General features: G+C 38.5%; 1 protein-coding gene across 5 annotated transcripts in view; it reads right to left on the bottom strand.

Annotated features, from left to right (window-relative positions):
• The window catches only part of LOC146484674 (uncharacterized), a 28,035-nt gene that overhangs the window by 2,578 nt on the left and 6,790 nt on the right, over positions 1-18,667 (bottom strand). For 2 of the 5 annotated variants that reach the window (XM_085104770.1, XM_085104771.1), the window contains exon 4: positions 13,806-13,926. The exons of 2 other annotated variants lie outside the window; for them this stretch is intronic. In XM_085104770.1, the coding sequence (XP_084960896.1) occupies positions 13,831-13,926 (96 nt within the window). In that variant the 3' untranslated portion in view covers positions 13,806-13,830. Of the gene's footprint in view, positions 1-434; positions 518-9,922; positions 9,987-13,805; positions 13,927-18,667 lie in introns of those variants that run through there. One more of the 5 variants, XM_085104773.1, reaches the window with a different exon arrangement.

The following is an 18,667-nucleotide window of genomic DNA, read 5'->3' as shown; positions in this document are numbered from 1 at the left end:
TTTTCCTATTATTATTATTAGAATTGTTATTGTTATTGTTGTTGTTATTGTTATTGTTATTATTATTATTGTCTTCATTACCAGGCAAACTAGTTGAAATGTAGTTAATTGTAATTAAAAAGCTTTTAACCTCGGTAAATACTTGCGGAAGTGTCAGAAACACTATCATGATCAATATTTTCCTGTTTATACGTACGTATATGTACGAATTACGAATGATGTTATATGAGTAATCTAAGCTTCGTTATGCTCAGTCTTCGAGCTAGATTTTAATTCATGTTAACCAAATAATTATCAAATTGGAAATATTTATATTATTAAATGTGCTCACACCAATAGGCTAATTACTGATGTTCTCGGAAACTTTTGTATGAGAAAAAAAAAAAAAACAGGAATATGTCACATATTCGATGTCTGAAACGGCTGTCGCTTACCTTGCATCACGAAAATGACAACTGTCATCGCAATAAAGCCACCAAAGATCCAGGTATTTACTGCCATTCTTACCCTTGTGAAACTAAAAGTAAAAGAAAGAAAAAAAAAAGGTGTGAAGCATTTTTATGAGTAAAACGTTTAGAGGAGAGGAATTAACTGTACCTGTTGGAAAGCCATATCGCAAAATAAAGAGTATTGGACTGGACTGGATTTTGTTCTTTGCACGAATATTAGCCTGGTTTTATATTCGCAATTTTTTCGGCATACAGGATTAATAAGATCATGTGAGAGACTAGGCAGGTAGGGAAGAAGAAACTGGCAATGAGCCGCGCTCAAAATTAGCCTCCCACGCAGTCGTTTTTAGGGGATTCAAATTCCGCCACGCTCAAAATCCGATTTCGTAAAATGCAGTTTTACCGACAAACGTGCATCACATGTAAAACTGTCTTATTTTCCCGGAGTGAAAAGAGTTTTACTTGCTATTAATTAACAGCACATACTCCTTGATTTTGAGAAGCAATATCGTTTTCGAGTGGCATGAACTTAACAGAGACTTTAAAAGGAAATAACTACATCGCGTCCTAATACAAACATTGCAATTTTGCGCCTCTTTTGTCTTAGGGGATTTTACGAGTGGCTGAACTGAATCTCGTTTTTATTATGCAAGAAGAAAAGAACATGACTTCGAACGAATAAATGCGACTTGAAAACACTCAGAGTTGAAGTAGACTTTTGTATCTTTTTCGTATTGAATCAAGCATAAATTGAAAACTGTCTTCAGTTTTCACAGATCGTCAGTGATTACAATCAAATTTCAACAGGGCCCTAATTTAAAGGAGCTGCTTATTATTTGGTAACAGTATACACCGTGTTTTTAGTTATTAGGGAAATTTCCACGTGTGAAGGTGGAAACAGTTTCATTTTTATCATCATAATCAAGAAAACAATTACCAGAAAGCGGTCTTGAGAAAACTGTTATGCTTTGCTCTCTTGTGATCTCAGATGAAATACTGAGTACTTCAGACGCTTTTTCCATCTACACGTTTGGTTTCGGCTTTCCTTCATGTAACAATATCTGCCAATGCAGATGTATCAGATACAAGCCTTTGAAAGAATGTTGCTACTTTGTTTGCTGTGACTTACTGTTAAATACTGCAAATTACTCCATCATGTCAAACTATGCTCACAATATATAGTCAATTTCAGTTATTACAAGTCCGGTCCCTTCTTTGATAATGAGAAACAAGGACTTAGTGAGAGCCACCTACGTACTTAAAAAATCCGGCGGGATTTTAAAAAACGAACTACACCATGTTTGTTGAGACGATAATACCCACCTACAAACCAAAGCGCAATGAAAACTATATTTTGAGCGTGAGGTCCTGTGAATTCAAGATTTTGCTCGATGTCAATGGACATTTGCCCTTAAAGCATTCCTTTGCTCCGGTTTCAACTGAATTAACGTATCTCCCTGCGAAAGAAGTTTAGTCGTTTCCAAAGCAAAGCAAACTCGAAATCGAAAGGACACTTGAAAGAGTTCTCTTCTGCCTCATCCACAATCTCGTACCCAGGGTCCTCAGGCTTTTTGGTCAGCGGGGCGGCGCCAGGAGAGACTCTGGGATAATGGAAAAATATAATTTTTTTGATTGGTCGTCTGCATAACAATGGAAGACCGACAGGAAGTCCGTTGGTCATTTGCGGAAGTTAACCAAACCGGAAACCCTCCGAACCAACTTCCCTGTTTTGGAGGGAGATTTGAAATGTCAAACTCGGAGCTTTGTAATTTTTATGTGTGTGTCACGTTTTTTTTTTTTCCTATCGCCTCCATTTACACCAAAAATTAGAAACACTCCAATTCAAAGACGGGTTTTGAATTATGTCATTGTCAGTGCAATAATTTGTAGCCGACGAAACATCAGTCGTTTTAGCGTGGGAAGTTGCACTACTGCCATACGATGGTAAAACACGGCAAAATGCAAGCAGCTACTTACCTTGTTGTGGATGAAAATTTGGAGATGAAGAGATCTGTTGTGGAGCGAAGTCCATCTCAGGTTGCCGTTTCCCCTTCGGTTTTGCCACAAGGGAAACGCAGAATACATCTCCACGATGATCAAACGCCGCACACGAGAGCAAACGTTTCACTTTTTTCAGTCACGGCCCATCTTGCCAAAGCTAGCTAACCACTCAGAAAAAAATCCCTTTTAGAGGCGGAGGTAATCTATTTTATTTTCAGCATTATAATGGCGTGTGGAACATTTTCTCAAATGTTGAGAGATTTTGTTTTGAGTGTAAACGTTTAAAAGTGTAAAAGGCCGTTGTTTTGTAGGTTACCTTAAGATGAAAGTTAAATCTCAAATGTAATAGCCAGTACATACAGATTTACAGTAGAGGGGCAGTTGAGAATAAAGACTTCTCAAGCATGTTAAGGCATGGCTCAAGGCCATACCTGGGTAAAAAATAGAAACAATTATAACTCTGCATAAATTTACTGAAAGACCATCAAACTTGGTAGCGACACAGAACTTGATGACCTTAACTCACTTCCACCCTCGCGGCCTAAAAATAGATGTCACGTGACCGGTTATGATTGTTTCTTTGCTCAAACAGAAAATAGAAAATGGGGTGCCGAGTTTACATATAATGAATATCGGTTAGAACGTTTCTCTTATTGCATGGTTATGCCTTATATGAATCTGTCCGGAATGGTTGACTCCAATATTTAGTTAACGGATTATTTAACAAAATAGGTCACGTGACTTATTACACTTCCTAATAACATTTTAATAAAACCAAAACCTATTCCATTCAGGACAGATTCAGTTTCTATATGATATAAGTTACAAACACACATGCTATGCTCCGAGTCAGAATGAACCATTCTTGCTCCATCTGATAATTTCTTTTGAGCGCAATAGTGACGTCATCAAACACGTGACCACTATTCTTATGCCTTAAGGAATCTAAAGTCGCTGTAATATGTCAATTACAAACTTATGGTCACTTTGGGTGATTAAAGGAACATCGATTTCAAGGATAGGTGGTCATAAATTGGCGGGGGGTCTTAAGTAAAGAATGAACCATGCCTTAACATCCTTGAGTTGTTGTGAGTCTGTTACTTACAACCATCTTCTCTGCAAGAAAGTCAACACATTGTGACAGTGAAGTAGCCACCCAACTTGACCTGTCAAAGAACAGGTGTAGATAATACTGAAGAAAGCTGGTCTTCCAAATGCAGATATACTTTAAAAATATTTACATTTATTCATTTCCCAACGTACAGAGACAAACAAATAAAAGAAAAGTATAAGTGGAGAGGAGGCTAAGAAACCATGGGGTTTATGAATATTAAGTCTCCTCAATCTTAAAATACAAAAGTTATAATATTGCTTGGAGTTTTTATATAACCAAACATATAAATGCACACTGAGTTTAAAATTAAGATGGCAAAAATTTAAAGGTATAACGATGGTTTAATTGTACTCTGTTAAAGGTTGTATATTAATATGTAAGTAAAAATGATTTAACTTTTTTAAAATGTTACTTCTGATCACGAACATGCAAAAACTCCATTGAAGAAGGATGAGACAAGGAAACTGTGGGTTCCCTTGCAGACAAATATTCCTGTTGAGATTTCCAAAGCAATTATGCTATTGCAAAGTGTGAAATCATGCCTACAGTACCAGTTGTTGGAAAGAAATAGATGAGCAGTGCTGTGACCTTCTGTGTTGTATGTCATAAGGAAGAACACCAAGTCTTCCCTTGAAGGGTTCAATTAGGACACAATTATTATTGAGGAGATACAGGAGAAGGTCTCTGCTCGATTTCATTCTACTGCAAGTGTACCTGTTGTACATGAACATGGGAGCCAAGTACCCCCCGTTTGTGTGACATGCGACCAGATGATGTTTGCACAGCCTTGTACAGAAAGTGACCACTTTCATCATATATCCTTGGTATCAAACACTCCACTTGTAATGGGGAGATTAACTAACGTAATTATTTTGGCAACCCTTCCTATCATTTCTTCATGTAATTATTAAAACAAGTTTAACACAAAGGACACTAAAATCAATTACCCACCTTAAAAACGTTTCTCTTTTAATATTACTCATTTAAACAGCAAAAATATTAAATATTTTCCACAATGATGATAATAATAACAATCATTATTATTATTATTATTATTAAGGAGAGAGCGTGGTCCGGCTGATTGGGGTTGGTGAAGTAATACGGAGGATAATTGGGAAGTGGGTGATGAGAGTAACAAAACCCAATGCCGTCAAAGCAAGCGGCTCACTGCAGGTGTGCGCAGGCCATAAAAGTGGGAGTGAGGCTGTTATTCATGCAATGCACAATATTTTTGACGCCAATGAAACAGACGCTGTTCTTCTTTTTGACGCCTCTAATGCCCTAAACAGAGCTGCTGCAGATCTTTGGTCAATGCAGCTCACTGGACTTGGCCCAGTCCCACCAAACATTATGCAATATGCTGGATGACCTAGATTGTGGCATGATAGACCATTAGAGTCCAGGAAGGGCTTGAAACAAGAGTCAATAGTTGTTTTATTTTTAGGTCTTAGCTAACATTATTGTTCATTACTTTTGACAGGGTGTCCAGCAAAGGTCTCAACAACACTGTGCCAATCATTCAGGATATTGGGGAGTTTGACAATAATAATTATCTGTTGTCAACACGAGAGCAGCAAGATCAGAGAAGAGATTATATTATACTATTCAGTAGAGTGTTGGTTGAGTACTTCCCTTGCCTGAAGTCAATAATTAAAAGTGTGATACCAAATCAGATCACCATCCAGTACTGGAAAGAAATGGCAAATCCTTCAGAAATTATCAATTTACCAGTTGTACCCTTTAATCAAAATAAATTAGGTAATGTGTGTCAGTACCTGAGCTATCTGACTCAGCTCTTAGTTAAAGAGTACACTCCACAACCAAATGAAGTTGGGCCCCACCAATTTACGTAAATTAATAATATAAACACAAATTCCCCAATCTATTAACCCCTTCCCTGTGCTTCCTATAGTACACACCCAAAAATATGAGAACTCACATAAGATAGTTTTAATTTTACCTTGATTAAATATACAAGGACAGACTGAGGAGATTATATACATGGTATAGAAATTGACTAAGTAAAATATCATAGTCAGGATATCAACAGTCTCTCAACAATCACATTATAACTAATTTACTGATGAGAGGTGATGACCACTCTCTATACAGTTCTCATGTAAATACTCTGTGGTTAGGCAGAAAAGTTAACAAACCTCAACACAACTCACTGTCCTTAATTTCATAGCCTGTGCCAGGAAAAAGTTTGGTACTAAGTAGTATTGGGATTTGAATTGAATAAACCCAACATGCACTGGAATGCATTTAAAACACTGTTAAAAAATTATTACTACTTCATTTTATTTCTAGATATATAGTATACCTGGGAGCAACTCCACAGCACTAAAACCATGCAAGATGTGAGCACTCTCTATCAGATTCGTCAGAAGTTTAGTCTGAAATGTCAGCCGTCTCCTCTTCCTAACCCACAGGGGGCGCGTCCCCAGTGAGTTAGGGAGAGGAGACGGCTGACATTTCAGACTATCAGAAGCTTGGCAAAAGGAATGTCTATTCAGAAAGAAAAACTTCAAAGCTGCTCATGACATGTCATTTAGGACAGATGTATAAAAATGTGCTGATGTTTAAATTGTACTAGCTTGCAATTGAACAGATATAACATTCTAATTATATTCACTTTAAGAAAAGCGTGCACACAATTCATTCTATTGCAATTAAAAAGGGGCAAAAACAGTAAATATCAAGAGGTGATTTAAATTGTCAAATGATAACTTACACTATGTGTTCATTGAAGCAATAACTAATAATAAGATATAACTTAAACAAATCCCATTTGGAAATAAACTGTAAAGGGAAAGGCGAAGGTAATTTAAACATAAATTCAACACACAGTCGGCTGCACAGTTCTGTGAGAGGAGAAGTGATGGTTCCTTTTTATTTGTAAGTATAAAAAATAATAAAGAAATAATTGTTATTTACTTGTCTGTATGTGTTGTAGCAATGTCGAATCAAGTTAAGTCCACCGTTCGTTCGCTCTTACAGGATAAAAAATCCAGTTGCTTTGATCCGCTCTTACGGGAAAAAAAATCCAGTTCCTTTGATCGCGTGTAAGAACCAACTTTGGCTTTCTCGAACACTTTCAAGGCCCGATAAAACCTTCAGGCCCGAAAACATCAACACGACTGCCATTTTGGGGCATTTGACTTCCGTTTTAATCTTAAGCATGCGCACAAAGACCGGAATCCCACGTTTTCTGGGATAAGAAATTCCATTATCCCAGAGTCTCTCCTGGCGCCGCCCCGCTGACCAAAAAGCCTGAGGACTCTGGGTACGAGATTGCCTCATCCCTGCCTCATCCATATTTTTATCTTTGATAAACAGGAACCGGATGTCGTTTTGGTCTATGAGTTTGATTGACAGACGATTGGCCAATGGTAATACATCATTGCCTCCCGTTCACTCACGAACAGCGTTCGGTAAAATGTCTGGACTCATGTCAGCGGCAAGCGCTTTAGTATGAGACATTTGTTTCAGGACGTGGCAAATTCCTTAAAGAGTTGCAAAAACATAATGATCCACACCTCGTGTCCCTTTCGCAAAAAGCTTCGTACCTTCCACCTTTTCAAATACAGTATGACTACGAAACGTTTAAACTTGAACAATACACTAGTCTCGAGAACGCGCCTTGCTTACGTATACCATACGAGAGTACGAGGCGTCACTCTACTTTAAGACACTTGTGTCAGGACGCGTAGAATTCCTTATGGACTTGCTAAAAAAAAATGATCCTCTTCGCAAAAAGAAACAAACCGAGCTTCCCAAAAATCAAGTCTGCTGGATCCGCGAAATTCGACCAAAATTAGCCGAGATCTCTGCTTGTTCAGTAAAAGAGCCGGCATTCGTCACACTACCTAAGCGGTTGCTCTACTCTTCATAAGAGCAGGTGAAAAACAAAGTAGGAATGACCTCAGACAAAGGGAAGGTTGCTAAGCAGCAACAGACGTCAGACAGACTAGCGTTAGACGTTGGTGCAAAATTTGTATACATGGGGAAAGTTTTTGCGTTTAGTGCTCGGTGAGGGTAAAGGGCGTCATGAGTTTGCGGAATGGCATGTGGCATGACCTGCGGCATGGCATAATTATGCGAAATACGATACTTGCGGAATGACTTAAAGAAATAAATTAACTGAAGAGCGCGTCCTGTTTTCGCGCCAATTTTATAATTTTAGATGTTGTGGACTCCAAGCTGAATATTTAAAAACAACTAGATAACAGAAAGAGGATTAGAAAATACAAGGCCGGGATAAATCATGTCGATCGCTGGTTAGGAAGGAGTGAGGGTTAAAAAAGCTATGAATTTTGGTAGTCAAGGGACTGAGTAAATTTAAGTTTCATGTTCGCTTTTCACCTTTTGACTTCCATGTAATTGACAAGTTCAACTTGCGTACGTATCTCGCCGATAATGTAAGGTGAGAAAAGAAGAACCTTTTTTTGTCATGAGTTTGTTATAGTTTTTTTAGTCGTTACAATATGTAACCGTTAAATGTTCACAGCGTCTGATAAAACTATTCTCGGAAAAAGCGAAGGCCAGACGCATTTTTAAGTTCAATAACAGTTTCATAAAAGAATAACGAAGAAACTTCCCAGCTTTTCCTGATAGCTTAATACGTGGCCGGTTTGACAGTGAGCTGGAATAACTAACAAATGCAATTTCCAAAAGCAGCAAAATTTGTTAAACATCGCATATTTACCCCCTTAAATTAAAAAAAAAAATTGGCTATAAATATTTGTGATTTAAAACGGCGAGGGAAGAAAGCGCTTTCGGTGGGTAGGTCACAAAAGTTGTAAGTTTCATTGCCCCGACCGACGGGGGAGGGTAACGGGGTATTTTTCCTCACAACCCACATATTTTATTAGACGTTAACACAACTATTATATCTATGAAATAAAATTCTGGGATAATAATGTGAATTAGATAACAAATGCAATACGTGGTAAAAAAAAAAATAATAACCGGCGGAGGTGCCGTGGCACCGGTGACTATAGACCACTTCATACTGTTTCAGCGCTTTAATACCCGGGCCGAGGTCTCACCCAAACTGACTTTAAAATGTGTTTTAAGTCAGGAAAAGGTAACATATACTTTGAAATGAAGGAGATATTTTTTTCCAGAAAAGGCGTAACCATCTGCGAACGATCGTACTCGTCCGAGAATAGGCCGCTCAACGTCTACAATATTTTTCAAAATTACGGAGAAACCTCAGGCGTTCAATCAGCCAATCTTTAGGACGTGTTTAAGTATTTAAGGAAGGAACTATATACCAGGAAATTCTCAGCTTGCTCCCGGCCCTCTGAGGTAAGTTTATAAATATTGTGATAAATGCAAAAAGTGTCCGAGAATACGCACATTTACTCATATTTCCTTGAATGTGCGAACAATAGACAGTATTCCAGTTATCGATTTCTTCACCCTCACTTCTTTCTAACCACCGATCAGACATATTCTATCCCAGCTGCAGGCTTGTATTTTCTAAACAGCACCTTTGTTGAATTTTCCGCAACATCGAAAAAGCTGATCAGGCTAGTGTTCTTATATTAAAATTGGCGCCAAAAAGAGACGCACTCTTCAGTTAATTTATTTCTTTGAGTCATTCCGCAAGTATCGTATTTCGCAGAATTATGCCATGCCGCAGGTCATGCCACCAGCCATTTCGCAAACTCATGCCGCCTTTTACCCTCACCGTTCAGTGCCGTATCAAATTTCAACTGCAATGTTCATCAACATTCACTGGATGGAAATATCTCTGCAGAATCATTTCCCTTTCTTCCAGAAATCTTTTTTGTGAAAGATTGCAGTGAAGAAATTACATGTCCTGTGGCCGCGGTAAAATAATTTTCCGTGGGAAATAATATTCATCGAACACGACACTGACGACAGCACCGCACGCCCGTTGTACATTTCGTCGTGTCAGAAATAGATTTCAACCGCAAACTCGCCAGTGGAACTACGAAAAGACCATGCTCGCTCATCAAAATAGTTGCTATGTTCAGAAACCTTTTAATATCCTAATTTGATGTTCAATGCGAGTATTAAAAGAGGGCTTTCCACCCAGCCCTAGCTTCAGGAGGTTTTGCGAGTCACGTATTTCTAGTTACTAAAAAGGATAAAGGCCCGTTTAGACGGTTTCAACATTTGAACAACATTCGCTCAGCAAAAGTTGAACGGATGTTGGTAAAATCACAGAGGCAAAAACTGAAAGGAATGTTCAAACGGCTTCAACGCCATTCAACATTTTCGAGAACAGGGGAAATGTTGAATCGATGTTAGTGTTAAAGCTTCAACCCGCCTTCAGCCTTCAACATTTTTTACTCCTCAAACTGAGAAAACCCTCAGCACTCACCTTTGTCAACACAGCCAACTCTTAAGTACAATCCGATCCGTACGCTAGTCTGCCCGAAGTGACTGGCTGTTGCTGATCAATACATGGAATAATTTAACGTACGCAGCAGGCAATCACGCAAGTTATGATCCGTTACGTATCATCCGTTTCGTGTAGTTGCCCCTAACAATAGCCCCTTCTCGCACGAACAATCAAAACCGGCTTTTATGAAATATCCCAATATTAAATGGAATACGAAAAGGGCTTGAAGAATACATTCATTTTGCTGAATGAAATAAAGTTTGCCAGTTCTGTAGAATTTTTCTTTCAAAATATCATTTAAATGAAATGTTAGCGAAATTACGATGCTCAGCATATGCCTCCTTCCCGTAAACCGAGGGCTGTTCACCTTAAGCACGTTTTCTCTGCTGTCGTCTTCAACAATGAAATACTTTTATTGAATTCTTACAGTAAAAGGAAGATTCGTTTATGCAATATGGTTTCCAGTTTTCCCGTAGCGGGGGGAGGGGCAGGGAGGGCTTGAGCCCCCCCCCCCCCCCCCCAGAATTTTTGGAAGTCAAAAAGTAATGTGCCCAAAAATATATAATTAAAACAAATTAATGTTGAATTCTGACGCTGCAAGTGCCTTTTCACAACCTTTAATAGTCTGTTTACTACCTGTCAGTTTCCTTCGCTAACAGGCACTCCTATCTTGAGAATCGGAAATAAGAATCAAAATGGATTAAAATCAACCAATCTGAAGCCGTGAAAGCTATCGAAATAAAGTACTTGCTTTCTAAGACATCCGCTCATTTTAAGCAATAGAAATGTCCTTAGTTTATGACAATTTAGTGTTCCCGCGTTGTCACACAAAAAAGCCACACAAATATGTCCTCAAGACCAGAGAAAAAAATTTCTCCTGCAGTCGGATTCTTACTGCCCGATTCCAAATGTAAAAAGAGAAAGAAAAATTTGTCGTCGTTTGTCTACGTCCTCCGTCAAACGTGAAATTAGGAAACTTCACGTAGTAGTCCACGCTAAAGAAAAGACAAAAACATGTAGCTAAGAGTGTGATCCAAGTGCAAAATTGTTGTTTTACTTACTAAATCTACCGGTTTTTTTTTATGTTCTCGTTGCATCTTAAACTCCCAAATCAGTCCGTTTTGGAGTGAAGGGGGGGGGGGGGTAGTTTTGTTTTACCATTTTGCTAAGCCCCCTCAGTTGTTTTAGCCTTGCTACGGGCCTGTTATTTAGATGCAAGGTTTGATAAGAGATCGCCTGCATGGCAACAGTAGATATTTCTAAGATACAAGTGATATTTCGAAAAATGTGCATCCTTCTCGTGACGCTAGCAAGCGGACGTCTATGGTAATTTTTCCCAATTTCAAAACTGGTTGGATGAACTCTGCGTACATGTAAATGGTCTCTTTAGCAAAAAAACGTATTTCTCTCGACATCTCCTTAATCTAAAATTCCTTGAAAAATCAGTTTAGCTGAGCCTGTTAAGCGATTGCAACATATTAGTTGTAAGGCCACGAGCCAGTTCAGTGATGGCGTAGAGGTGTGAACATGACAATTAAAGCTTTATAAAATTGACACGAAAGAAAATGTTGCGTAGTAATGTTGTGTGTCTCACGGATATCACTTTTTGCTACGAAATTAACTTCTTGAAACCAGCCAGTAATTCATTGACAATTCATTTTGAAGAGAATAAGCAAGCCTTTAAAATAATGTTGTTACTTTTTTTGCTGCAACATGACTTGCTGTTAAATACTGCAAATTACTCCATCATGTCAAACTATGCTCACATTATATGGAATAAATGTACTACAAGTCCGGTGCCTTCTTTGATAATGGGAAACAAGGACTTACTGAGAGCTACCTACGCATAACATTTTGAACGATACGAAAGCTATTACCACCGATTCGTTAAAAGAGTTGACACCTCGACGACGCCAAGAACTATGCTTGGTTGCTTTTAATTATTAGCACAAACCTTTTTAAAACGTATCTTGTGGACACATTTTAACAAGGCTCTCGTACAAAATTTACCGACTACCTTGGCATAATGGTCATGAGACTACATTTGCAGTGTTAGAGTCAACTACAGTTTATCAGATAACTATGACCTAATCTGGCGAAAATGATTTCTTCCTTAGATGCCTGTACTGTTAGCCCGCGCAAAACAAGTGCCTGAGGCCTTCCGTTTGAAATCACACTAAACGTGTCCAGCATCACTGCAGCAAAAGACTCAAAATGTCGTGACCAAAAGTGTCCTTTCAATTTATAGCTTTTATGGAGTTCGCCAAACACACTAAGACATCGAAACAGTACCGTCCTCTTTTCCACTGATGAGCAGGTGGTAATATTAAACTAACTGGAGCGCTTGTTCGTACCTTCCACCTTTTCAAAGACAATATGACTACGAAACGTTTAAACTTCAACAAGACGTTAGTCTCGAGAACGCGCCTTGCTTACCATACGAGAGTACGAGACGTCACTCTACACTTTAGTATGAGACACTTGTTTCAGGACGTGGCGAATTCCTTATGGACTTGCAAAAACAAAATGATTCACACCTCGTGTCCTCTTCGCAAAAAGCAAGAAACCGAGCTCCTCAAAAATCAAGCCTGCTGGATCCGTGAAATTCGACCAAAATTAGCCGAGATCTCTGCTTGTTCAGTAAAAAAGCCGGCATTCGTCACACTACTTTTAAAGCAGTTGCTCTACTGTTCATAAGAGCAGGTTCAATGTGCTCTTATAACTAATAAAGGTAAAGGCCCGTTTAAACTGTTTTTTTTTTTTATATTAGCCTGTAAAAGCAGACGCTTTTTTCGTTTTTCATTTCGATGGATTCTCAGTCCAAACCCTGACCCTATTTCAGACCAAAATGTGAAATTTTCTGGTACTAATTTTCACGCCTGGTCTTTAAAATTGATATCGCCCCTTTTTCAGACGTAGTCTCTAGAATCCACATCAGATCTGCTGCAGAATCCATATCTTTTTCTGGAAAATCCATACCCATTTTCTTACTTTCAGACCAAAATATCATGCGCATATTATAAAGATCGGGAAGATGCTCATACGATTTTTTTTTCTGAAACATAAGTGAATATGGAAGACCTTTATTTCCCCGTTGATCATGTTTGACCCACAATTGGCTTGGGTAACTCTGTTAAATTACTGAAGGACCCACACGGAAAAATCACTGTATATCTTTCAATGAATCAATTAATTAATTAATCAATCAATCAATCAATCAATCAATCAATCAATCAATCAATCGAACAATCAATTCATCAAGACTTTATTACCGTGTCAAAAGTAGCTAGCCGAGGGGGGATACCCCTCTACTAATTGGGGACACTTAATAATTCAATAAGAAGCCTGTACTACTCATCATCAATGATCAACCGATAAAAGCCTTAAAACCTAACCAATAAAAACTTAAAACCTAAGATCGTTCTGTTATGTGTTACAAAGAATTCAGTTCGAGCAATTGTCATCTTCTAACATCGCACTTAAATAACATTAACGAATACAGTTATGGTAGAGTCCTAATTTCGCCGGGTAGCCTGTTCCACAACTTAGGTCCCACATAGGTTATTTAATGTTTTCCATATTTCCTAGTCTTGAATCTGGGGATGTATATCTTTGCCAAACGGGAAGATGTAATTTCAAAGAAACGATGAAAAACCAAGGGGTGGGGGTGGAGCGGGTGGGGGGGAGGGGGTTAAAGGAGGGCAACTGGACTCAAATAAAAACAGAGCATTGTTCACGCTAAAACGATTTATTATTCTCAATAGAACGTGTTCAAACTGAATCACAAATAGTGCTTATAGATTATTGAATCTCACACATAGGAAAGGTGCACATTACAGCTTAAGTATCCCTAACAATGCATCTCTGCCTGTCAGCCTGCATTCCGATTACGTGTTAGTTTTCACCACATTCTGCTGTTGACGGCCTCGTTCGTTTCGAAGGAAGCTAAAGCGTTTGATTGGAGAGTCACGAGGTCCTCCACCCTGTTAACAAAAACATGAAATAACGGGAGAACATTCTTAGAAAGTGAGTGCAAAACATGATCACTCAATCAGACATTGTTTGAATTTTCACAATGTTGGTTTGCTACATGTGTACTAAAAAAGAAAAACCGTGCATGGAAAAGTGAGTCCTGAGTCAGAAGGGTAAACATGGAGCAATTTAAAGACGTCTTAGAGCGGAGGTGATCGATATGTGACAGTGGATTCAATTAAATGATAATATAATGGTTGTCACGGAAAATAAAATATCGCGAAAATTTTGCTCTACACACGAATAAACCCTCTTGCAAGAGCATTAATTTCCATCGGTGAGGCGTTCGCTCCAGTCTTTCCACAAAGTGTTACTACGTACTATCTTGGTGATGTTGTCACTCTGACTATTGTATTTTTCCCCTTCTCAAGGTAACACCTTCCTAAACTCTGTTTTGTTTTAAAAACAAATCTCTCCGTTCACTATAAAATCTGATCATGCATTCATACCAACATCTTTGCTTAACAAATTGAGTTACGAAGCTAAAGCTTCAATATACCAGAATACTGATTATTTACGTATTCGTCACGAAAATTGTTGGCCAGAAACAATGTCGGAAAAACTTTAAAGACAAAGACTGCTACACTTGTTTTTCTTACTTCAACCAACTTTTTGCCTTCATTTTAAAAAGAATTTTTCTTACCAGAAATGAACAAGTGATCTCTTGGCCTCTGGACTGTACAAACGCCGATTATCCACTAACGAGAGTACTGCCCGACCGAAACTGGCGCGCAACTGCTTAAGTAAGCGATTTAGGATTGATTGACAGGTAAAACCACCTCCCCGATTCCAAGTATCAAAGGTATAAATTAGGGATTAGTACAATACAATTCAGGCATTATGCGATCCAGATGATTCAGTGGGACAGATTTAGAGGTCAGTTTAATGACCTCAAATTTCTGCAGGGCTGATCGGACTGCGTGGAAAACGTAACACGACAGCGACATGATAGAGACGAAATCGAGAATCAACAGAATGCGGCAGCAGTGGACAGCTGTTTCGAGCTGGTTGGCTCTCGTCAGCATGGTACAGCACAGCAAAAAGCAGAACAACCAACGCGAGTCGAGTGGTCAGCTAAAAAACGTGGTAGTGATGCCGGGATGGGCCCAAATTCAAACATCCGTCCACGTCATAGCGCGTGACTACGAACAACTGAACTAAAGAACTGAAATATCATGTCGCTGTCGCAATAAGTTAAATGAGAAAAGTAATGTGTGCAAATACATGAGTACAGGCAAAATTTGTGGCAAATAATTTATTCCATTCATTCTTGTAGACTGATCAAGGACTGCTATGATTGAAAGAAAGAATAAATTACGTTTACTGGAGGGGGTATTCTAACGTGTGTTCTAAACGTCGTTCTACTGAACTGCCGAACTAAATTCAAGAATTTAGTTCGACTTAAACACGGCAGTAGCACGACGTTTGAAACCATTTAGTTTGACTATTTAGCAGGGCAGTAGCACGGCAGTACTGAGTAGCGCGACTTGGTTTCAAATGGCGTGCTATTGCCGTGCCGAACTAAATTCATAAATTATTTTAATATATTTTGGGTTTATTTTGTCGTTTTCTACATTTTAGATATTTTAGAATTTGGCGCAACTGAATTAAATTTCGACGTTTGAAACCACTTCCGCGCCACTGCTGGGTCAAATTAATTTAAGTTCGGCACGGCAGTAGCAGGACGCTTGGAACAGGACTTTAATGCGTTCCTATTTGGTTCCAAGATCAAAGAAATTCACTTTTGCGCCTTCTTTGATAATTGCTTTGGCTAGTAAAAAGGCAAAGTATTAATAGGGTCTTATTTCTTTAACAGTGTACCATAAATTTTGATTGTCACCCAAACCACTGACCTTTATTAAATTGCAAAGTAATGTCTTTGATTCTTTTGGTTAAATCAGCAAGTAGGCATTATTGAGCAAGCTTGTTCGGTCAAGATGGCTGGATAATGGCCAAGTTTTTTTGTTTTTTCGTTTTTTTATGGATAGAGACGAAGTTGAGGTCCATATAAACGCAAAAAAAGAACGAGGCCAGTATTTAGCGTTCTTGACCGAACAAGCTTGCTCAATAAATAGGCATTTATTATATTGCCTTAATAACCTTCAAGTTAAAACTACAAAAACAAAACCAAACATGACTGTTCTGCTCGTACAGAAATTCTTCACTGTTGGCTGCATGGTGTAAGATTTATTTTCAGGCATTTTTGAATAAGCATGTAATTAACCATGGAAAGCTGGGAATCCTAAATTGTCTTAACCCTCTAGACTTAAAATGGTTTAAAGGGAGTATGCAATTACTAACTGACGGTTGAAAAATTTAGATTTTCGCAAGTGGGGGAAGATTTTAACAGAATCCGGCAAGCTCGCCATTTTTATCCGATCGCGCGGTGGCGTAAATAATAAATATTTTTACCCAGTTTTCGTCCCCCAATCAATAATTCTTGAATGCAACAATACACTTTGAAGATATATGCAAACAAAATCCGAAAAATAGAGCGGGTAAATCAGAAAACTGGGAAAAACTTTGATAAGATTTTGTTGTTTACAAGAAGCAAGAAGCGGCTAAATTAAAAACGTGAGCTTCGTCTGCGAACTTGCGGAAAAACACTTTTCTGAACTACTAACACTTAATGCAATTTTCACTATGCTATGATTAAAAAAAAAGTCATCGCAAACCGAGAGAACTAATCAATTTAGTACTCGACTTGAGACAATGAGCTTACAAATCCGATCCAACATACTACGCACAGAGTAACTCACTCGATTCAACGTCACATTCATTGCAGTTAAAACAAATTTTTCACTACACCAGCAGTGATTCCATCCATCAGATCTGTCCTTTCCTTTGGACAAATGTTGAAAGTTTTCCAAACATTTTAGGGAGCGTTTTCCACCAGAACAACGAAAAAATCGAAGAAAAGATTGGATTGCTACTGGATTAAACTTTCGATGCCAAGCGAACGGGTAACAATCCGAGAGGGCAAGGTAGCCAATCACAGCGCAGGCTTTACCTCATCTTGCCCCCTCGCGGTGCCAGCCAATGTCGTTTTAAAGTTAAAAACCGCCGTGAAAATGCATCTGTAACCTGGATATTCTTTCCAAAGCCCGAGTATTTTATTCATTCATTGAGGTCAAATTAAAAAGTAAAACAATTTAAAATTGCGGCTAATCTGTTGTAAAAGTGTGCGTGTACGAGATTCTCTATTTCTCACATTGGCTCTATTTATCTTGAAAGACGCTGACGAATAATTCGTCTGAGACGTATTGATGCATCAAGAAAAATACGGAAAACAAGCTGCAAACAATTCAACAGTCTGACATTACAGTCAACACTGTAAAACAGTAAACGCGCCAAAGAAGGGTTTCTACGGCTCGGAATGGCAAAAAAACACCACGCGTAACTCAATCAACATTTCCTTGAAACTTTATTTCAACATAAATAAAGGTTAAAAGGCGACTTTAAATATCGCTACTCAGTAAAAATTTCGACCGATCGTGTCGCGAGAATATAAAGTCTCAAGTTGCAAACAGTCATTACACCACACAAACAGAGGGTAGTCAGCCTGTGGTCAAACGTCTGTAATAATCGATTAACGGTCATCAATTAATCACACCGGGGTGTTAGGAACCGGAATCATAATTTTCGAATACATGAACTGAAATGTTGTTCCTTTTCGAAAATGCGCTGACATTTTTTTCGCGATTTTAATGACATGTTTGCCTCTCCGCCATTAATAAGGAAAGGAATAGGCCTTATCACGGTTTTCGACGCCATTTTGACGAGTAAGCAAAACACGTCTTGATTTAATACACTGTAACAGTGTTTGTATCATAAAACAGCATAGTGCCTAAGGTTTCCAATTCATGAATTTTTCGTAAGCAATGTTTATGAAAATTATTTGACATTGGATTTCCATACAAACACTGTTATTTCAAGACGTGTTTGCCTACTCGTCACAATGGCGTCGAAAACCGTGATAAGGCCTATTAGTTTTTCAGTGTCAGGAAATTTTGAGCTGATATTTCGCCGAAGAAACTTAGATTGTCTTTAGAACTAAATCCGAATTTCTGAGGAGATTAAGGTTATCTGAGCCGATATCTACCGTAATGAACCGTTGGGTGCTCCTGTTACTTTAGCCTGTGAGAGCAGACGTTTTTTTTTTCGCCTTTATTTCACTGGATTCTCAGTCCAAACCCCGTCCCTATTTTAGAGGTAAAATGTGTAATTTTCTAAAACTATTTTTTCACACCTCGCCTTTAAAATTCATATCTTCCCATTTTCAGACCTACAAGAGATTAAAATGAAAAATAACCCCCCCCCCCCCGTTATCCCCCAAAATCAATGATGATTTCGCGCGCAAAGCAAAACGCGCCATTTTTCCATCATTAAAATGGGGGGGGGGGGGGGGGGGAGGGGTGGTCTTAATTTTTCATTTGATCTGTGCAAGGTTGTAGTATCTAGAGTCTACATCTGCTGTAAATCCATATCTTTTTTGGAAAATCCATACCCATTTTCTAACTTTCAGACCAAAATATCATGCGCAAGTAATAAAGATCAGGAAGATGCTCATATTTTTTTCCTGAAACACAAATAGCTCACAAATAAACATAGACCTTTTTTTCACATTGATCGTGTTTGACCACAATTGGCTTGAGTAATTCGATTGAATTATTGAAGGACCTACACGGAAAG

Source organism: Pavona decussata, unplaced genomic scaffold (genome assembly GCF_977016875.1).
Source record: "Pavona decussata unplaced genomic scaffold, jaPavDecu1.1 SCAFFOLD_32, whole genome shotgun sequence".
Taxonomy (NCBI): domain Eukaryota; kingdom Metazoa; phylum Cnidaria; class Anthozoa; order Scleractinia; family Agariciidae; genus Pavona; species Pavona decussata.
This window is presented reverse-complemented; position numbering and strand designations above follow the sequence as displayed.